This window comes from Punica granatum, chromosome 1 (genome assembly GCF_007655135.1).
Source record: "Punica granatum isolate Tunisia-2019 chromosome 1, ASM765513v2, whole genome shotgun sequence".
NCBI classification, from domain to species: Eukaryota; Viridiplantae; Streptophyta; class Magnoliopsida; order Myrtales; family Lythraceae; genus Punica; species Punica granatum.
The window spans coordinates 27364472-27387442 of record NC_045127.1 but is presented as its reverse complement, the minus strand read 5'-3'; the positions used below and the strand labels follow the sequence as shown (position 1 = coordinate 27387442).

General features: G+C 45.8%; 1 protein-coding gene across 1 annotated transcript; it reads left to right on the top strand.

Moving 5' to 3' along the window:
- The first annotated feature begins 18208 nt into the window (after window positions 1-18208).
- LOC116204845 lies at window positions 18209-19063 on the top strand. Its single transcript, XM_031537179.1, has one exon. The coding sequence runs from the start codon at window positions 18209-18211 to the stop codon at window positions 19061-19063; it is 855 nt and encodes a 284-aa protein (XP_031393039.1).
- The last annotated feature ends 3908 nt before the right edge of the window (window positions 19064-22971 follow it).

The following is a 22971-nucleotide window of genomic DNA, read 5'->3' as shown; positions in this document are numbered from 1 at the left end:
AAGAGTGTTGGGAAGCGAACTGGCCTGGTAGGTGTCGTGCGAGCACACCAAGAGACATGCATTGATACGTTGAGCATGCGTGTATGAGTTGGTGTGAACATGCTTGGACATGTGTGAGGCGCGCTTAGTCGCTAGTAGATACGCAGGGTCTTGCGGAGAGATGTGCATCTGATCACGCGGTGATGCTCTCTGTTAGCAAGAAGTTAGTGTCGGTTAGTCTCACCTGGGAAGGTCTGTCAGCACTCGGTCCACAGCTCGCCTTGCCATGGAGGAAAGATGAAGGCCGCAGGTGGTCTACCCGTGAAGGTTGGCACGACTCGCCGGTCATGCAGGGTGGGTGGTCCGGATGGACGACCTCTGGACGTAGCACGTCTCGCCATGGAGAGGTGAAGACCGCGGGTGGTCTACCCGCGAAAGTTGGCACAACTCACCTGTCGTGCGGGGTGGGTGGCCGGGATGGACGGCCTCTGGTCATAGCACTTCTCGCCATGGAAAGGTGACGACCGCGGGTGGTCTACCCGCGAAGGTTGGCACAACTCGCCTGTCGTGCGAGGTGGGTGGCCGGGATGGACGGCCTCTGGTCATAGCACGTCTCGCCATGGAGAGGTGAAGACCGCGGGTGGTCTACCCGCGAAGGTTGGCACAACTCGCCTGTCGTGCGAGGTGGGTGGACGGGATGGACGGCCTTTGGTCATAGCACGTCTCGCCATGGAGAGGTGAAGACCTTGGGTGGTCTACCCGCGAAGGTCGGCACAACTCGCCTATCGTGCGGGACATGGCAGTTGCTGTGCAAACATCGGATGCAGGCAATGTATGAATTTTCAAAAGCTAATGCCGTTGCATTGATTTGATTCAAGTTCCCAGATTTACGAAAATGGTTCATTTGAAAAAGGGAACTTAAGCAATAAACCAATGCAATGTCCTAGTTTGTTTGAAAACATGCATGCAGTGCAGAAAAGTAAAGTATAACTGTATCTATTACAATGTACATCGCTCATTATTGAAAAACAACAAAAGGCCCGCCTAAAAGAAAACTAGGGGCCGACTCAAAGACCGAACTTTGGGTCGGTTGACGGCATGAAGGCAATTTTGGTCCAGCATAACGGTCCCTGTTTATGCATGGTTTCAGTATTCTACTGGGAAAACCACTAACTAGGGATGTGGGCTTGCAAGTTTTATTATTTACCGCGTTGATTAAATTGCGCTCGGCTCGCACGTTTTGACACTGGAAATTCAGTGAATTAAACGATGTCAGTGGAGAAACCGAGAGAGAATTAAATCCGTGTGTCGGGGAATAGCATTACAGTTCATCGAACCATGGAGGTTGAATCCCTGCGTGAACTAAAAACACGAGATCTTGGATTTTACTTGTGTCTGAGCAAGCTTTAGACTGATTCGATTAATTCGACTCTCAGACCGTTCGCTCACCGACTGAAATTCTTACAGAATGAATGTACAAAATAAAAGTCCTTACAATGCTCTCGAAAACAATAAATACAAATTACAAGTGGCCGAATTCCAGTCGACTCGCGTTCGGTTATTATTCCACTCTAACTCACCGTGAGTTTAGGGAAACACCAAAAAACTGAAATTCAATGCATACTCTCACTGAATAGGGCGTTGGACCCTGTGAGTGTTGATTAGGGTGTTGGACCCTATGATCGATGATTAGGGCGTTGAACCCTAATATCATTCAGCCTATGGATCAGGCTCGACCCGCATGGCAAACAAGTGCGAAAAGATAACAAGCAACGGTAAATAATAGACAATGTGTTTGTATTCACCGAATGTACGTGGATTAACAAGTTTATTAATCCAAGTGTGTTTTTGCAAGCAAATACCATATGCTAAGCAAACAACGCGTGCCAATATTTTAGCATTCGGCTTTGGTTTGAGAACTTGACAGAGAGAGTCAAATCTCATGTGTGTGGATTGCTTTTACAGTGATTCGGTGTTGTGACACTGAATTACCACTGAATTGATCCAAACTTGTATTTTGACTCTAGATTTGGAACCTAGAGTTCCACCTAATCATTTTCTAGCATTTGGTGAAGTCGAGTGAAATGATTAGTCAAGTAATTGTATTTTTGAAACATAATACCCAACTGACATCTTAAACGATGCTAAGATGACGCCAAATCACAAAATAATGTTATTACCCTTGATTTGAAAATTTGTTTTCAGAAAAAGAAAACAACACAATACGGATTTGAAAGTATGAGGGTTTTGAAAAGGGCATTAACATCGTTTTGTAATTCATCGGCGCGAGTTACAAATTAATGTCCAGTTCGTGCAAAGTTGTTTAAATTGAATGAATTAATCGTGTGAGCGTCCCGATTAACCCGTTCGTGAAATTAATGCTTAAGGGTTGTGCCGAATGCATTAATTATGAAAACGATTCGTGACTCGACGACCAAGATGATTCCATGAGGATCGAAGGTAGTTCGGTCCAATGAATGAAATTACCCTCATAATCGAATGGACCCGAATGAGTCGTCGATACCCGAATCCATGCATGTTTTGTTTTAAAAATACATTTTCATGCGATATTGCGACGATAATATAAATTGAAATTACACAAAAGCCGAGAACGGACTTAAAATGGGAAGAGGAAACCTCGTGCAACCCGAATAAGCCCATGAAGCTCTCAGCCACTACTCCTTGGAGAGAGAGCCGAGAGGTCCCATGGCCCGAATAGGGTTCCACGAGTTTTCCCCGTTTCATTTCGAATCCTTTTTCGCATGCTCAAACGACAAACACGATAAATGCCACGATTAAACTAAAGTCAGTATTGTCATGATTTGAATAACGCATTCGAACATGCAAACATGTACAAACATGTTATTTAAGGAATCGATAAAACAATACCGACTTTATGCATGCGGAAAAATACGAGGAAACTCGGGAATCGAACTTGGATCGGGTCAAGAAGATCGTTCCTTACTCGAAAAGAGCAAGAGAGCATTCGACCACCTCCTTTGGAGTGTAACCTTTGAGCTCTTTGCCTTTCTCAGGCCGAGATGTTCTTCTTAACTACTATCCAAGTGTTTCCCGACATGTTAACATGTTAATCAAGGATAAACATGCATGATATAATGTAAAAGTGCATAAAAATGAAGTTTTGCAAGTGAACAAGCTTTGTGCACCATATAACTCCATGAACATGCAATAAATGTAAAAAACCCTAACTCCTCTTAGTCAAGAGTGATTTACCTAGCCTTGGGATACGAGAAAAGAGTCGGGGAAGTGTTCGAGAGTCGGGTGACTCGGTTGAACGCTTGGAAGGGTGCTCGGGTGCAAAGGATGCACGTTCGGCAAGGATGGGCGCGCGGGCGTGCGCTGGAGCAGGCGCGCGCGGGCACGCTAGGATGCGCGGGCGTGCGCGGCAGCGAGCGGCTACGGGTGTGCCCTATTCACCCGAGAGCACGTCCTTCACCCAAAATGAAGAAATCAACTTGAAATGATGAGCAAATGACTTCAAACAAAAAAACTAAGTTCATAAATGAACTCCTTGGGTCAAAAACATGTGGTCCATGGAATTTGAGAAATTTTGAACTTATGTCGGGATGATGAACATCGGCTTCTGACTTAAGAACTCGAAGCTTTCTTCGGGTTTTCTTCGGTTTTTCTCTCTTGGTTTTGAAGTGTTGAAGCTTGCTGATTTTGGCTATGGAGTTGAGAGCATTTTTTGAGGGAGAAAGCTTGGAGAGAGTGTGCAAGAAGAGAAGTGATTAACTTAATGACAAATATGCAATATATAGGCAAAGCTAATGACATAATTAGCAAAGCAAGTGCTCTTAACCCCCATGCTTAGCAAATTTCGGCCAACTAATGAGGATGAGGATGAATGTGAGCAAAGTATCATTCATGTGGAAGAGCCAAGAGCATTGATGAGCATTGATGAGGGCTTGAGTGTTGTCTTCAAACTTCTTGGATATTTTCATGCTAGAGTGCAAGTTGGCTTCTTGCATTGAAGAAGAAGAAGCCGAAGCTTCTAGAGCAAAAGGGTTACTCATCATGGGCAGCCCGTGGGTCCCATGATCGAAGAGGAGTAACCGGGAAAAAGCTCGGGTCTCGATTGATCGCGCATTCGAAGCTCGTGGTTCGAACTGAATGTTGAATTATCTACGCGAGGAAACGGATTTAATGAGTCCGAGATTGGCATTTTCCGTGGGAAATTGCCAAATGTTTGTATGAGGCTCGGAAACCGGTTTTGCTCTTTTTACGCATTCAGGGTGAGGTTACCCACTTCTGACAGCATATCTTGTATCTGCATCTCACGTCGGTCATTTTGACATAAATTGTCAAATTACGTGGGTACTTGACCCTTAAGCCGGTAATGCAAATATGGAGCCGGAGATGTCCTAGGAGGCCGAAACTGGATTTCTCAGAGTGCTTTCTGAGTTACTTGGGCGATCCGGAGATCACTGTGATCTCTGTTTATTGAGATTGAGCCTCTAAGGACATGAAAAGTGCATCCGAGACCCTTAAAGCACTGCTCGGGGGGTCTAGATGAGTTGTGTGATTCATTCCGACGATTCCACTTTGAGCCTTAAGAAGGCTAGCACTGTGTAAGGTAGGCATCCGGCGTCAAGTTTCCCCAAAGAGGACCTCCGGATATGGATTTCCACTGAAAATGGCCTTTTGTGCTCTCGGAGGTGACTCGGGAAACCGAGAAAGGTTTTGCTGTTTGATTTACCCAATTCGTCTGTTGGCTGGAGTTTTTAGGGCAATACAGGGTCAACTTTGTTTGCCGTTTTTCTATCTGACCAGTCTCCGGTTATGCTCTTCCGAAGAGGGGTATGCCCGTTTTGTCACTCGAAAGTCATTCGGGATGTCTGTATGGCTTTCAAAAGACAATTTGAAGCACTGCTCGTGCTCTGCCACCCACCTCGCATGACCAGCGAGTCGTGCCAACCTTCACAGATAGACCACCTGCGGCCTTCACCCTTCCTCCATGGCAAGGCGAGCTGTGGACCGAGGGCTGACCGACCTTCCTAGGTGAGACTAACCGACACTAACTTCTTGCTAACAGAGAGCATCACCGCGTGATCAGATGCACATCTCTCCGCAAGACCCTGCGCATCTACTAGCGACTAAGCACACCTCACACATGTCCAAGCATGTTCACACCAACTCATACACGCATGCTCAACGTATCAATGCATGCCTCTTGGTGTGCTCGCACGACGCCTACCAGGCCAGTTCGCTTTCCTACACTCTTGCATTGAAATCTTGAACAGTTCATGCTTCTTCATTGTTTTCTACAAATGTCTCTCATCCAGCTCCTTGGGATTTCAACACTAAGTCCCCATCCTTGCTCCATAGAGAAAGACCGCAAGCTAATAAGCGTAACCGCATTGCAGCGCCCTGCGCTATCCCCCCACATTGACCTTTGTTTTCGCATTTTTTGCACTTTCCTATCAAGCCCGCATTTACTACATCGGGCTTCGGCCCCACTATTGGGCTCGGCCCCACATTGGGCTTCGGCCCCGCATTTACCACATTGGGCTTTGGCCCTGCATCGGGCTCCGGCCCCGCATTTACTGCATCGGGCTCCGGCCCTGCATTTACTGCATCGGGCTCCGGCCCTACATCGGGCTCCGGGTCTGCATTTACTGCATTGGGGTTCCGACCATGCATCGCTGCTTCTAGGTTTTGACACCCTACATTTACTGTTTTCAGGCTCATCTAAAATCCAAAATCGACTTGGATTCAAATTCATCCAAGCGGTACTTCGAGGAGCAAGTCTAATCCTTTCACTACAAAGGCCAAAAGTGACAGCTCCACAAACAGAGCATAACCCTTCCACCTGCAACAGTAGGCACAAGCACCATCGTGCTTCTTACCAAAGAATGGGTCACACCCGTCCTCCGCCGTCGCCACCGACTAAACACTGGGGGCAACATACGCAGTCTTCTTTAAACTCTATTTTACTTTAATTTAAATCAATTCCCACAAATGGGTTCCCGACATGAACAAATCCTTCAAACAGGACATTAGGACAGTTTTTGCGACGCCCTATTAGTTCTGTCGGACTTGCTCGACTCGCCTGTCCTCATGGGACCCGGGTCCTCGAGCCTTCCCTAGGACGACTGCGCATGCCTACTCGCAACCAGGGAAAATATGCTTAAATTTCTGTTCAGGGGTCCGTCTCGACTTTTACATTTCTGCATCAGGTATAACATCCCCACATATCCAAAGCAGGAAGGAGAAGAGTACTATCGGAAGTTCCATATCGATCATTGCTATCAAATTGGGGTACTTTTGAAGTCTTTGGCTGCATCCTCTACTCGAGCACGCAGTCAAAGAGGGGCAAGCTGTCAACACCCCATTTTGGCTCACCATTCCAAACAATGATATCAGCAATGGTCCAGACCATGACTTGAGTAGGAATACAGAAAACGGCTCGGCAAAGCAATAAATCATTATTCATTCTCAAGTCGGCAAAATTGAGCAGAAGATATGTACATGCTACAGAAGGACTCCAGGGGTAACCAAAGGGTAACAGAGTAACTAAAGAAATCAACAACGTCCAAAATCGGCATTTCCAATGTACCACATGGATAGTCCTATTTTCCGATAGTTCGCTCGACCGTTGCAAGATAGCCAATATTGGACTTCAAAAATCCACATCAATGCCAAACAGATGAAAAGTGTCTTCAAACGCATTTCGCAAATCATCTGCTCTATATAGAACAACTTTCTGTATACAGACAACTTTTCAGTGGAAGTCCAAAAATGCCGGTTTCTCGGAGAAAAGTTAATTCCAAATATCATATGCAGCCATGCCCCACAATCATACAGAGCACGAGCAGTGCTTCAGAGTTTCTTTTGGAAGCCATACAGACACCCCTAATGACTTCCGAGTAACAAAACGGGCATACCCCTTTTCGGAAGAGCATAGCCGGAGACTGGTCAGATGGAATAACGGCAAACGAAGTTGACCCTGTATTGCCCCGAAAGCTCCAGCGGACAGACACAATTGGGCAAATCAGACGGCAAAACCCTTCTCGGTTTCCCGAGTAACCTTCGAGGAGCACAAAAGACCATTTTCAGTGGAAATCCATATCCGGATGTCCTCTTTGGGGAAACTTAACGCTGGATGCCTACCTTACATAGTGCTAGCCTTCTCAAGGCTCAATGTGGAATCATCGGAATGAATCACACAACTCATCTAGACCTCATGAGCAGTGCTTTAAGGATCTCAGATGCACTTTTCATGTCCTTAGAGACTCAATCTCGACAAACAGAGATCATAATGATCTCCGGATCATCTAAGCAACTCAGAAAGCAATCTGAGAAATCTAGTTTCGGCCTTCTTGGTTTTTTTTTTATTTGAAGTCTTTAAGTTATGGTTTCAAGTGTATTTTTGGCTTGGAAGTTCATCTCGTGCTCTCGGGGTGAATAGTGGCAGTCGAGCTATTGCGCGCCCGGGCGCCTGACGTGCCCCGCACGCCCATCCTTGCCCGAACGTGCATCCTTTGCACCCGAGCATCCTTCCAAGCGTTCAACCGAGTCACCCGAATCTCGAACACTTCCCCGACTCTTTCCTCGTATCCCGAGGCTAGGTATAACATTCTCGACTTAGAGGAGTTAGGGCTTTTTATATCTTTGCATGGCTATGGAGTGATATGGAGTATATGACATATTCCATATGCAAGATTTAATTTTTATGCGTTTTCACATTATGTTATGCATGTTTGTCATCATATAACATGTTAGCATGTCGAGAAACGTTTGGATCGTCACTCCATATGCAGAAGACATGTACATGCTACAGAAGGACTCCAGGGGTAACCAAAGGGTAACAGAGTGACTAAAGAGATCAACAACGTCCAAAATCGGCATTTCCAATGTACTACATGGATAGTCCTATTTTCCGATGGTTCGCTCGACCGTTGGAAGATAGCCAATATTTGACTTCAAAAATTCACATCAATGCCAAACAGATGAAAAGTGTCTTCAAACACATTTTGCAAATCATCTGCTCTATACAGAACAACTTTCTGTATACAGACAACTTTTCAGTGGAAGTCCAAAAATGCCGGTTTCTCAGAGAAAAGTTAATTCCAAATATCATGTGCAGCCATACCCCACAATCATACAGAGCACGAGCAGTGCTTCAGATTGTCTTTTGGAAGCCATACAGACACCTCGAATGACTTCCGAGTGACAAAACGGGCATATCCCTCTTCGGAAGAGCATAACCGGAGACTGGTCTGATGGAATAACAGCAAACGAAGTTGACCTTGTATTGCCCTAAAAACTCCAGCGAACAGACGCAATTGTGCAAATTAGACAGCAAAACCCTTCTCGGTTTCCCGAGTAACCTCCGTGGAGCACAAAAGGCCATTTTCAGTGGAAATCCATATCCGGAGGTCCTCTTTGGGGAAACTTGATGCCGGATGCCTACCTTACACGGTGCTAGCCTTTTTAAGGCTCAAAGTGGAATCGTCGGAATGAAACACACAACTCATCTAAACCCCCCGAGCAGTGTTTTAAGGGTCTGAGATGCACTTTTCATGCTCTTAGAGGCTCAATCTCAATAAAGAGAGATCACAGTGATCTCCGGATCGCCCAACTAACTTAGAAAGCAATCTGAGAAATCTAGTTTCGGCCTCCTAGGACATCTCCGGCTCCATATTTGCATCACCGACTTAAGGGTCAAGTACCCAAGTAATTTGACAATTTATGTCAAAATGACCGACGTGGGATGCAGATACAAGATATGCTGTCAGAAGTGGGTAACCTCACCCTGAATGCGTAAAAAGAGCAAAACCGGTTTCCGAGCCTCATACAAACATTTGGCAATTTCTCACGGAAAATGCCAATCTCTGACTCATTAAATCCGTTTCCTCGCGTATATCGATAATTTAACATTCAGTTCGAACCACGAGCTTCGAATGCGCGATCAATCGAGACCCGAGCTTTTTCCCGGTTTCTCCTCTTCGGTCGTGGGACCCACGGGCTGCCCAAGATGAGTCACCCTTTTGCTCTAGAAGCTTCGGCTTCTTCTTCTTCAATGCAAGAAGCCAACTTGCACTCTTGCATGAAAATATCCAAGAAGTTTGAAGACAGCACTCAAGCCCTCATCAATGCTCATCAATGCTCTTGGCTCTTCCACATGAATGATACTTGGCTCACATTCATCCTCATCCTCATTAGTTGGCCGAAATTTGCTAAGCATGGGGGTTAAGAGCACTTGCTTTTGCTAATTATGTCATTAGCTTTGCCTATATATTGCATATTTGTCATTAAGTTAATCACTTCTCTTCTTGCACACTCTCTCCAAGCTTTCTCCCTCAAGAAAAGCTCTCAACTCCATAGCCAAAATCAGCAAGCTTCAACACTTCAAAACCAAGAGAGAAAAACCGAAGAAAACCCGAAGAAAGCTTTGAGTTCTTAAGTCGGAAGCCGATGTTCATCATCCCGACTTAAGTTCAAAATTTCTCAAATTCCATGGACCACATGTTTTGGACCCAAGGAGTTCATTTATGAACTTAGTTTTTTGGTTTGAAGTCATTTGCTCATCATTTCAGGTTGATTTCTTCATTTCGGGTGAAGGACGTGCTCTCGGGTGAATAGTGCACCCGTAGCCGCTCGCTGCCACGCACGCCGTGCACGCCCGCGCGCCTGCCATGCGCCGACGCGGGCCTGAAGTCTCACCTGACGTCCTCCCGCGCGCCCATCCTTGCCGAACGTGCATCCTTTGTACCCGTGCACCCTTCCTAGCGTTCAACTGAGTCACCCAACTCTCGAACACTTCCCCGACTCTTTCCTCGTATCCCGAGGCTAGGTAAATCACTCTTGACTTAGAGGAGTTAGGGCTTTTTACATTTATTGCATGTTCATGGAGTTATATGGTGTACAAAGCGTGTTCCCTTGCAAGACTTCATTTTTATGCACTTTTACATTATATCATGCATGTTTATCCTTGATTAACATGTCAACATGTCGGGAAACACTTGGATCGTAGTTAAAAAGAACATCTCGGCCCGAGAAAGGCAAAGAGCTCATAGGTTACACTCCAAAGGAGGTGGCCGAATGCTCTCTTGCTCTTTTCGGGTAATGAACGATCTTCTTGACCCGATCCAAGTTCGATTCCCGAGTTTCCTTGTGTTTTTTATCGATTCCTTAAATAACATGTTTGTGCGTGTTTGCATGTTCGAATGCGTTATTCAAATCATGGCAATACCAACTTTAGTTTAATCGTGTCATTTATCGTGTTTGTCGTTTGAGCATGCGAAAAATGATTCGAAATGAGACGAGAAAACTCGTGGAACCCTATTCGGGCCATGGGACCTCTCGGCTCTCTCTCCAAGGAGTAGTGGCCGAGAGCTTCATGGGCTTATTCGGGTTGCACGAGGTTTCCTCTTCCCGTTTTAAGTCCGTTCTCGGCTTTTGTGTAATTTGCAATTTATATTATCGTCGCAATATCGCATAAAAATGTATTTTTAAAACAAAACATGCATGGATTCGGGTATCGACGACTCATTTGGGTCCATTCGATTATGAGGGTAATTTCGGTCATTGAACCGAACTACCTTCGATTCTTATGGAATCGTCTTGGTCGTCGAGTCACAATCGTTTTCCTAATTAATGCATTCGGCATAACCCTTAAGCATTAATTTAACGAACGGGTTAATCAGGACGCTCACACGGTTAATTCATTCAATTTAAACAACTTTGCACGAACTGGACATTAATTTGTAACTTGCGTCGACGAATTACAAAACGATGTTAATGCCCTTTTGAAAACCCTCATACTTTCAAATCCGTATTGTGTTATTTCCTTTTTCTGAAAACAAATTTTTAAATCAAGGGCAAGAACATCATTTTGTGATTTGGCGTCATCTTAGCATCGTTTAAGATGTCAGTTGGGTACTCTGTATCAAAAATACAATTACTTGACTAATCATTTCACTCGACTTAACCAAATGCTAGAAAATGGTTAGGTGGAACTCTAGGTTCCAAATCTAGAGTCAAAATACAAGTTTGGATCAATTCAGTGGTAATTGAGTGTCACAACACCGAATCACTGTAAAAGCAATCCACACATACGAGATTTGACTCTCTCTGTTAAGTTCTCAAACCAAAGCCGAATGCTAAAACATTGGCACGCGTTGTTTGCTTAGCATATGGCATTTGCTTGCAAAAACACACTTGGATTAATAAACTTGTTAATCCACGTACATTCGGTGAATACAAACACATTGTCTGTTATTTACCTGTTGCTTGTTATCTTTTCGCACTTGCTTGCTATGCGGGTCGAGCCTGATCCCTAGGCCGAATGATATTAGGGTTCAACGCCCTAATCATCGATCACAGGTTCCAACGCCCTAATCATCGATCACAGGTTCCAACGCCCTATTCAGTGAGAGCATGCATTGAATTTCAGTTTTTCGGTGTTTCCCTAAACTCACGGTGAGTTAGAGTGGAATAATAACCGAACGCGAGTCGACTGGAATTCGACCACTTGTAATTTGTATTGATTGTTATCGAGAGCATTGTAAGGACTTTTATTTTGTACATTCATTCTGTAAGAATTCCAATCGGTGAGCGAACGGTCCGAGAGTCGAATTAATTGAATCGGTCTAAAGCTTGCCCAGACACAAGTAAAATCCAAGATCTCGTGTTTTCGGTTCACGCAGGGATTCAACCTCCATGGTTTGATGAACTGTAACGCAAGATTGTGAACCAATTCCCCAACACACGAATTTACTTCTCTCTCGGTTTCTCCACCGACATCATTTAATTCACCGAATTTTCGGTGTCAAAACGTGCGAGCCAAGCGCAATTTAATCAACGCGATAAATAATAAAACATGCAAGCCTAGCAAACCAGAGTATCAGAAGGGCGTGCGAGATATAGGCCCGCACGTAACATGAACCCCCGAACACGAACTTTCTGGTTCCGCACATACCAATGCCTTAATAACAACTAGGTGTTCCATACCCCTAGACTCCGGGTAACTTATCCACCCTCGACTTTCGGGTCGTAAAATGATAAGTGGCGACTCCTTTTCACGCGTGTCCGTCACGCGTCCCACGGGAAGGTGGACACTTCCAAGCCGCGCGATCCAAAAGCGTGCATGCGAGCCCTGACGAGAGTCCACATTCGGGTCCGTACATCAGTGTTCTATTGGGAAAACCACTAACTTGGGATGGGGGCTCCCGATTCAAGGGTATCAATTCCTTGAAATCGAGCGAGGGTCTTTAGAGGCCGTGGGATTTCAGGCGTTCGGTACCTAAATCCTCTAGAATGATGCAATGCAAGTGCAAAAAATAAATGTACAATAAATAAATGTGCTTAAAGTAAAACTGCAGAAAGCGATAAATGAACATGCAAGCAAGCAAACGGGATCGAGCCTGAACCCACTAAGAATGTCCCCAGTGGAGTCGCCACGCTGTTCGGACCAGAATGTGGACTCTCGTCGGGCCCCGCATGTGCGCTTTTGGATCTCGCGGCTTGGGGTCGTCCACCTTCCGTGGGACACGTGACGGACAAGGGTGAGAAGGAGTCGCCACTTATCATTTTACGACCCGAAGTTTGAGGGCGGATAAGTTATCCGAGGTCTAGGGGTATGGACCACCTAGTTGTTGTTAAGGCATTGGTCTGTGCGGAACCGGAAAGTCCGTGTTCGGGGGTTCATGTTACGTGCGGGCCTATATCCCGCACGCCCTTTCGATACTCTGGTTTGCTAGGCTTGCATGTTTTATTATTTACCGCGTTGATTAAGTTGCGCTCTGCTCGCATGTTTTGACACCGAAAATTTGGTGAATTAAACGATGTCGGTGGAAAAGCCGAGAGAGAAGTAAATCCGTGTGTCGGGGAATTGGTTCACAATGTTGCGTTATAGTTCATCGAACCATGGAGATTGAATCCCTGCGTGAACCGAAACCACGAGATCTTGGATTTTACTTGTGTTTGGGCAAGCTTTAGATCGATTCGATTAATTCGACTCTTGGACTGTTCGCTCACCGATTAGAATTCTTACAGAATAAATGTACAAAATAAAATCCTTACAATGCTCTCAAAATACAACAAATTACAAATAGCAAATGGTCGAATCCCAGTCAGTTTGCTTTTGGTTATTATTCCGTTTAGACTCGCCGTGAATTGAAGGAAACACCGAAATACTGAAATTCAAGATGCGCTCTCAGTGAATAGAGCGTTGGACCTAGTGATTGAGGGTTAAGGCATTGAACCCTAAGTGCAATGCGACCTATGGGTCGGGCTCGACTCGCATGGACAAACAAGAGCAAAAAGGTAACAAAACATCGTGTGGATTGCAAACAAGTTGTTTGTCGTTGCCAAGTTTATGTGAGTTAATAGATTATTAACCCATGGGTGTTTTTGCGAGCAAATGCCTATACTAAACAAGCAAACGCATGTAAAACCTTCTGCATTCGGCTTTGTTTGAAAGTTTGATAGACATTGCGTCTGTAGTCAAGTCTTTCGTGTGTGTGGATTGCTTTTATAGTTGTTCTGTATTGTATCACTGAATTACCACTAAATTAACCAAAACTCGTTTTTTGTCTCTAGATTTGGAACCTAGAGTTCCCCTAACCATTGTATAGCATTTGGTTAGGTCGAGTGAATGATTAACCAGGATTTTGCATGTTTTGTGACAGAGACAACCGTTCTAGTTACCCGAGTCTATGTTAGGATGACAAAGACTCATCAGTTAGATAAGAAAAGGCTATGCAGATGAACCTGCACCTGAACAGGTAGCCCGTTCTTATCCCGTACTGTAGTGTTTCTGTCATGCTAACCCTAGGGGTGTCGCTGAATTGTGAAAAGGCAATTTCACCCTTTATTTGAAAATTGTTTTTAGAAAAGGGAAACATCGCAGTGCGGGCCACCTCGGCCTGTAGCCGGTGTCGACCAGTTCCCTGGATCGTCCAGGGTTGTATGAGAACCACGAAAAAGCCAAAGAACGGGTCGGTCTGCCCGAAAATAATCTAGAAAAATCTTCTGTATCCTGACCTGAGTTACTTGAAATCAAGCGGAACTCAAGTAGAGAAATACAAGCTCTTCCTAGACGTCCATGTTACATCAGACTGCGCGTTTCAGGTTTTGAAATGCGAATTTTGGAAAGGGCACTAATGTCATTTGACAACTCATCGACGCGAGTTATCAGTTAATTGCAGATTCATGCAAAAATTATCAGTGTGAAATGGGTTTAATCATATGAGAGTCCCGATTAACCTGTTGGTGGATTTAATACTTGTGAATTATTGCCGTATGCATTAAATATGTGACTTACAGACAATAGCATGTGGGGTTTGCGACGATATTGAAATTTACAATTTGCATAAAATCCGATAAATGAATTTCATCGAGGTAAAGAGACCGTTCTTAACCCAAATGAGGTCAATGAACACTCGGCTCTTTCCTCTCGAGAATAGCCGTGGGTTTCCTTGACCCGTTTTGGGTTTCAAGCGTTCTTTTTAACCCAATTTCGACTATTTCTCGCATGCCCAAACATTAAACATGGTAAATGACACGTATTTAACAAAGGCCGGTATCACAATGAGTTGGAAAACACATTCAAGTATACAAGCAAGCACAAACAAGTTATTTATGGAATCGATAAAACAATATCGACTCCATGGATGCAGTAAAAGCATAAAACTCGGGAAACAATTTAAATCGGGGCAAAGGAATCTGATCTTGACCCGAAAAGATCAAGAATGCTCTCGGTTACCTCATCAAGAGGTTAACCCGAGAGGTATCTCGGCTTTTTCTGGTCGGGATGGTTTCCTCGACTTCGATTTAAACATTTCCCAACATGCTAGCACGTGATACGATGATAAGCATGCATGATGTAGCATGGAAGTTGCATAAAAATTAAATCTTGGAAGTAAAACATGCATAAAACCACTTGTAACTCTATAAACACAACAAAAATGTAAAAGTCCTAGCTCCTCTAAGTTAGGAATGGTTATACCTAGTCCCGGGATGCGGGATGGGACTGTTAGAAGTCGGGTTGAACCGTTGGTGGGTCGAGTTTGGGTTGTTTTTCGTTGAACAGACCCGGATGGCAGCAACAGGCCCGTCTGGGGCAATTTGACCCGACTGGGCACCTGAGAGAAAACAGGCCGGTTCGGGCAGCTCGGGTGGTTTTTCGGAGAGTTCTCAACTGTTTCAGAAAGCTAAGAGGATGCTTAACGTCCTTGCGATGGTTTCAGGAGGAGAGCACACGAGGAGTTTTTGGAAATCAAAAGCAAAGTCAGGTCAGTAAGTAGAAAACAGACTCAACTGGGCCAGAATAGACCCGACTGGCACAAGTCGGGTCGGATGTCGTCACGGAGGCTCCCGATGGAGTTTTGAGGCAAGATCAGCGGCCCTGGGTAGCCAAGGGACCCCTCTAGATGACCGTGGTGGGCGTTTGCTCCCAGAGTTATCGGGTCGACTCGTATTGTCCTACAAAGATCACGGAAAAGAGAGCGCGTCTTGGAAACTGGCCCGATTGGGCAGTTTTCGGGTCGGAATTCACCACGGTGGATCCCGATGGAATTTTGATGCAAGGTTAGTGGCTCCGGACTCCTAACTCACCTCCGGAGGTGATGGTGGTGGTTGTTTGGCGAAAAAGGCTTCGGATCAACCCGATCTGCAAGAAAACCACACAGACAGTTAGAAATTTCGACTCGACTGGGCAGTCGGGCTGTTTCTTCGTGTTGGGCTAAAACCGACGGGTTTTCTTGGATTTCTTGACTCCTTGACACTCTAAGGTTGTATGGGGAGGTGTTTGATGGGTTTTGGCAGCTCAAACCAATTTGGAAAGCCTTGGAAATCGGGTTGCCAAATCTTACCCGAGAAGGACAAAAAATGTCATGATTCTGTTCAAGGCTGGTTCTATGGCTTAGAGGCTTCAAACTTAAAATCTAAGCCCGAAATTGGATAGTGGGGGTCGAAAACATGTGGGATATGAAATTTGGTGAAGTTTGGATTTAAGTCGAGATGGATTCCGACTTAAGTCTTTGGTGTTTTTGCTTGTTGAAGGTGATGCGATTTTGCTGAGATTCTTGGGAGCTTTTGCTTGATGAAAATGACAAGTGTTGATGCAAGAGAAGGTAGGTGTGCTTGAAGATTACTTAGGCTATATATATGCATGCTTAATGACTTGATTAGTGAAGTAAAAGTGCAATTAGGGCCATGGATTGTGTGAGATCCGAACTTTTAATGAGGATGAGGATGAAGACTTCTTCCATTGCATTGACGAGGAAGAGCCAAATGCATTGATGGTGAGTTGAAGTTGGAGTGTTGAAGAGGAATTGTGTGCTTGATATTTTGGAAGAAGATAAGCAAGTTGCAATGGAAAAGAATACAAGGGACATGGATGGCTTGGGCATGGATAAGGCTGGTCATGGCTGACCCGTGGGTCCCACGGCCTTGAGAAGAAGTTCGGGACAAAGTTCGAGTCTTGATTGATCGCCTGTTCGAGGTTCGTGGATCAAACGAACGTCAAATTTTCATTGCGCGCGCGAAAACGATTTAAACGAGCCTGAAATCATCCATTTTGCCCAAAGGAAGATTCGTGTGATTTTTTGCTCAAAAGCCGATTTTGCTCATTTCAGGCGTTCAGAGCAAAGTTAGCCATTTCGAATTGCACATCTCTTGTCTGCATTCCGAATCGATCGTTTTGACATGCATTGTCAATCAGATTGAATTATTGACCAATAAGCCGGTATTGCCAATATGAAGCCGGAGACGTCCTAAGAGTCCAAAGTCGGATTTCTCAAAATGCATTTTGAGTTGCTTGGGCGAGCCGGAGATCACTGTAATCTCCGTTCATTGAGAACAGGCCTCGAAGGAATGAAAAATTGCATCTGAAACCCTAAAACGGTGTTCTGAGGATCTAGATGGATTGTGAGATTCCGTCTGAGGATTTCACGTTGAGCATTGAGATGAGTAGCATTGGGTTTGCCAACCATCCGGCGTCAAGTTTTCATGAAAAATACCTCTGTTTATGAATTTCCATTGAAAACGGACTTTTTTGCTCTTCGGAGGTCACTCGGGAAACTGAAAGAGATATTGTTGTCTGATTTGCCCAATTGCGTATGTCCTCTGCAGTTTTCTAGGCAATGTATGGCCAACTTGGTTTGCCGATGTTCTGTCAGACCAGTTTTTGGATAAGGTTTTTCGTTGAAAGGTATACTTGTTCTGTCGTTCGGGAGTCATTAGAGGAGTCTGTATGACTTCTGAAAGACAGTTTGAAGCAATGATCATGCTCTGCATAATTGTTGGACATGACTGTATCTGACATCGGGCATTAACTTTTCTTGGATGAAACGGCATTTTTGGACTTTCACTAAAAAGTTGTCTGTATTCTAAAATTGCTCTGTATGGAGCAGTTGATCTGTGAAATGTGTTCGAAGACACTTTTCATCTGTTTGACGTCGCGAGGAATTTTTGAAGCCCAATAGTGACTATCTTTTAATGGTCGAGCAGACCAGTGGAAAATAGCACTGTCGATGATGTATTCTGAAAATGCTGGTTTGGATGCTGTGTGAACTGTCTGTTTGCTCTGTATGTTGCTGGATGATTCTGTATGTTCTTCTGTCATATGCTTGAATCATCTGCCTATCTCTGTTGACTTGAGAATGAATAGCAATTTGTTACTCTGTCGAGCCCTCTTCTGTATCGATGCTCAAGTCGTAATCTGAATTGCTGTTGATAGGCGTTGCCTGAACTGATCAGACAAAATGGGGTGCTGAAACCACCTACACCGGATTGTCCTCTCATCTTATATCTAACAGTGTGCCGGCAGTCTTTAGGGTGCATGTTGGGGCAAGAGGACGAGTCCGCACATACAAAACGCGTGATCTACTATTTGAGCAAAAAGTTTACGGAAGGGGAATCCAACTACCTGGAAATTGAGATGATGTGTTGTGCAATGGTATGGGCCATGTAGAGGCTTCGGCAGTACTCGCTCTATCACACAATCCGCTTGCTATCAAAAGCGGATCCCTTGAAATATTTGCTCGATAGTCCGTCCTCCATAAGGAATATCGCGAAATGATGCTGCTAGCTAACAGAGTACGACATCGAGTACGTATGCCGCACGTCAGTCAAGGGGCAGGCAATCACAGATCATTTAACGAAATTTCCGATCGAGGATGACACACCGATCAATTCCGACTTCCCGGACGAAGGGATCCTCTAGGTGGACGGTGAGGAGAATAAACCCACGTGGAAGATGTATTTCGACGGTGCAGTCAATTCCACCGGACCCGGTATCGGCACAGTACTAATATCCCCTGACGGGCGCTATTATCCGGTGGCGGTGAAGGTTAACTTCTCCTGCACCAATAACGTGGCCGAGTATGAGGCATGCATCCTTGGTCTACAGGCGGCAATTGATTTCAAGGTGAAGGAGCTGGAGGTATTCGGCGATTCCATGCTCACAATCTTCCAGAAGTTGGGGCAGTGGAAGACGAAGGACGCGAAGCTGGTGCTATGCTGCGGGTATCTTGAGGAGTTAACAGAGAACTTCGAGAAGATCTCGTTCACTTATACACCACGCATGAAGAATCAGTTTGCAGACACGCTCGCGACCCTTACTTCCATGGTGAGCATCACGAAGGAAAATCTCATCGAGCCCCTCGAAATCGAGATTGCCAGGAGCCTTGCCCACTGCGACGCAATCGAGGCAATCGATGCAAAGCCGTGGTACGAAGACATCAAGAACTTCCTGCAAACTAGCCAATATCCTCCATTCGCCGATCGTCGTGACCGGAAGAAACTCAGGCGACTCGCGATACACTACTTCCTGAGCGGCGAGACGCTCTATCGTCGTTCCTTTGACGCTACGCTACTTCAGTGTATCGATGAACATGAAGCACGACGCCTCACGGAGGAAGTGCACAGGGGGAGTTGTGGACCCTACATGAATGGGCTCATGCTCGCTAAGAAGCTTATGCGCCTAGGCTACTATTGGTCCACCATGAAGACTGACTGCGTCAAGGACGTCAGGCACTGTCATTTGTGCCAGGTCTATGCCGACCAGATCAAAGCGCCCCCTAACGAGTTGCATCCGAAGGCAACCCCATGACCCTTCTTGATGTGGGGCATCGACGTGATCGGCCCCGTCAACCCCAAGGCATCCAATGGACACTTATTTATCTTGGTGGCGATCGACTACTTCACCAAGTGGATCGAGGCCATAACGCTGGCTTCGATCTCCACAAAAGCCGTGTCACGTTTCCTCAAGCGCTACATCATTGCCCGTTACGGAGTCCCTGCAACAATCATCACGGACAACGCTAAGAATCTTAACAATAAGATCATCGACGAGCTCTGTGCACAGTTCAAAATCCTGCACCGCAATTCCACCCCGTACAGTCCCCAAATGAACAGTGCAGTGGAAGCTGCGAACAAGAACATCAAGAAGATCATCGAAAAAATTACGGTGAATTACAAGGATTGGCACGAGATGCTCACTTACGCGCACCGTACTTCTACTGGGGCAACCCCAAATTCCTTGGTCTACGGCATGGAAGCGGTCCTCCAGATTGAAGTGGAAATCCCCTCCATGAGGATCTTTTCCGAGACCAAACTCGAAGAAGCAAAATGGGCAAAACAACGCTATGAACAGCTCAATCTCATCGATGAGAGGAGGTTGAAAGCACTTTGCCACGGGCAATGTTATCAACGAAGAATGGCCCGAGCGTTCAAAGCGAAAGTCCGTCATCGCAAGTTCAACCTCGGCGACCTCGTCCTACGGAAGGTCCTACTCGTTGAGCCTGACTCTCAAGGGAAGTTCTCGTACAAATATGACGAGCTTTCGTTGTCAGGGAGACCTTCTCTGGAGGGGCAATCATCTTAAGCGACATGGACGGGACCGAAAATGTGCTCCCGGTCAATGCCGATGCCCTCAAGAAGTACTACCCCTGATTGCCTTTTGGCACCTTACGACCTCTTCATCCTCCCACCACCGCAAGTCACAGATGGCACATTCGTCCTTTGTTTGCTGGGTCTCGTGCCCGTTTCATGGTAACACTTTCCTTATTCATCTATACTTGTATCTACTCCCATCATTCTTCCCTACCTCAAAAACTTCTCGAGAGGAAAAAAGAATAATTTCCCACTAGGTCGAAAACCTCCCTGAGGCGGCCTAGGCAAAAGTTAGGGAAAGAGGGGCATGGCTTAAAATCTCGCAAAGGGGAGTCGTGGCAAAAGGTGAGCATAAATCAAGTCCTCGCTAGACTGAAAACCCACAAAGGGCGGTCTAGGTAAAAGTTAGAGGAACCGAGAGGTGCAATCGAACCCTAATCCGGGCGGTCGTAGCAAAAGGAGAGTTTCATGAGAGAAATGTTACAACAAAATACCCCGCTAGGCCATCACCTGTTTTGCGGCATAGGAAAAAATTAGAGGCAATTGTCGGCTTGACCACGAAAGAACAGCGGCACTTCGCGTGAAGCTATGACGAGTAGTGGTTCGGCAGTTCTCGATGCGAGCAAACTCTCTTCGACTCTTCGGGCTCAAGGCACGTTTCGAAATGGGATCGAATCGTCGTATCCTTGATTTGGAGGATCCCAAAAGATCCCTCCTTTTACCTTTACACATATACTCCGCAGGTCGCACCTGTTCTGCGAAAGGCCTTTCTCTTTCAGGGACACGAGCACCCTCAAACGGTCAACCAATTGAATTCCCCAAAACATCTCTTTACATAGATTCCCTGTACACGTCGCAATTTCAGTGGTTTTATGCCACTGACATCCACCGTTAGCTATTATTCTTCTATGTGCAGATGCGGCATAGAACCCTAAGGGGCACCTCCTCCGTGACGGACTCATGATTGCCTCACGAGGCAGGTCGCAATCTCAAATCGAGTAGAAGGTCCTCTAGGGGTCACCCAATGTCATCACCCTGTGGCTTCCCCATCGCACGACAATCAGCATTCTATGTCGCCCTCAAGCAACTTCGGCTCGACGCCAAGCAAATCGTCTTTTCCAGCCTTGTGCTATCGCCTAACACGGACTCCTGCTTCTACATTCCCTGTACTTTCTTGTCAAGCTTACATTTACCACTTTCCACGGGCTCCAGCCCAGCATTTACCACTCTCCATGGGCTCTGGCCTAGCATTTACTGCTTTCCAGATTTCGAGTCCGACGTTTACTGCTTTCCGGACTTCGGGTCCGATGTTTACTTCTTGTTTACTACTTTCCGGACTTCGAGTCCGATATTTAATTCTTCCTTATTACTTTCCAAACTTCAAGTCCGACGTTTACTGCTTTCCGGACTTCGAGTCCGATGTTTACTCCTTCCTTATTGCTTTCGAGACTTCAAGTCCAACGTTTGCTACTTTCCGGACTTTGGGTCCGATGTTTACTTCTTTCTTGTTGCTTTTCGAACTTCGAGTCTGTTTACTATTTTCTTACTACTTTCCGGACTCCGAGTCCGATGTTTACTGTCTTTCGCATTTCGGGTCCTATATTTCCTCCTTTCCCGTACATTCCTACTTCCTAACCCCAATTCTTTCGTCCTCCCCACAACAGGTTTATGCATTTGCGTAATTCTCTCCCACACATCCAAAGCAAGAGGGCCAGTGGCTACCAGGGAAGCTGAAGTATTCGCCAGGACCAGACGGGGTGCCTCTCGTAATCCTTGGTTACATCCTCTAATCGAGCACGCAATCAAAGCGGGGCAAGCTGTCAGCACCCCATTTCGGCCCATCTGCTCCAATAGAGAACGCTCAACAAAAGCTCAGATCACTATTCACAATCGGATCAATAGAGGCAAACACGCAAGCATGGGGACAGGAACTACAAAAGAGAGGCAGGGTCCACTAGGGAGGCGTAGAGAGCAATCGAGAAGAGCAGACAAGTAACGAATCCCGGAATGACAGAAGCCGGCACTATGGCACTATTCATCACCGAATCACCGGAACGTCAGAAGGTATCCAATATGGGACTCTAAAAATCCCTCTTGGTATCAAAATGACCAATGACACCTTCGAGCACATTTCAAAAGTCTCCTACTTAAGTCGGGGCACTCCCGAACTTTTGCAGACGCATTCCTGACCGGGCTCCCGGGATGCCTGATCCGCAAACAGATAAACGGCACCTGGAAACAGGCCTGCACACACCTAAGGGTTACCAGGATCAGGGAACAGGTTTCAGAATGTTTTTCAGAACTCATCATGATCCCTCGAGTGGGTCCCAACTCGAAAAAAGAGGCCATTTCTGCACAGAAACATAGTCGAAGACCCTTTTAACAAATCGTCAGTGCATAGAATCTGCGCCAATAAATCCCAGGGACCTCAAGGACCAGGGAAATAAACTTTGTTCGCACTGCACAAGTTATTTAGGTTTCTCGAGCATCATTCCAATGGAAAAAAAAGCCCCTTTCACAAGGAATCTTGCACTCAGAGCTCATTCAAGGAAATACTGACGTCCGAACTTTGCACCACCCACTCCCAACAATCCTCAGGGGCTAGGAAATCATTTTGGCTCGGACCAAGCAAATCATATTGGTTTTTTGAGTGACGTTTAATAGTCACAAACGTCTCCCGGCAAATCTTCGGGACTCGTTTTTGACAAACAGAGATCACAGTAGTCTCCGAACATATGAGAACTGTGCGCACCCGAATTTCATCTCATCGGGGCACGCATGCGCGAAGCCTACGCAACGCGGCTCGGGAGTATCCACCTTCCCGGGGACGCGCGATGGACGCACGTGAGAAGGAGTCGCCACTCACTGTTTATGACCCGTAGGTCGAGGGCCATTGAGTCACCCGGGTCTAGGGGTACGAGGTACACCTAAATACTAAGGCAATGGTCGTACGGAACCGAAAATTCCGAATTCGGGGGTTCTATTACGTGCGGGTCTATATCCCACACGCCCTTTCGGTACTCTAGTTTGCTAGGCTTTCTGTTTTATTTATTTACCGCGTGATTTAGAGTTGCACTTGACTCGCCCGTTTTGACACCGTCAAATCGATGAATTGATCAAGTTGGG

Excerpts from the sequence above, each read along its gene's own strand:
- LOC116204845 (XM_031537179.1), top strand. The coding sequence starts at position 18,209 with ATGTATTTCGACGGTGCAGTCAATTCCACCGGACCCGGTATCGGCACA.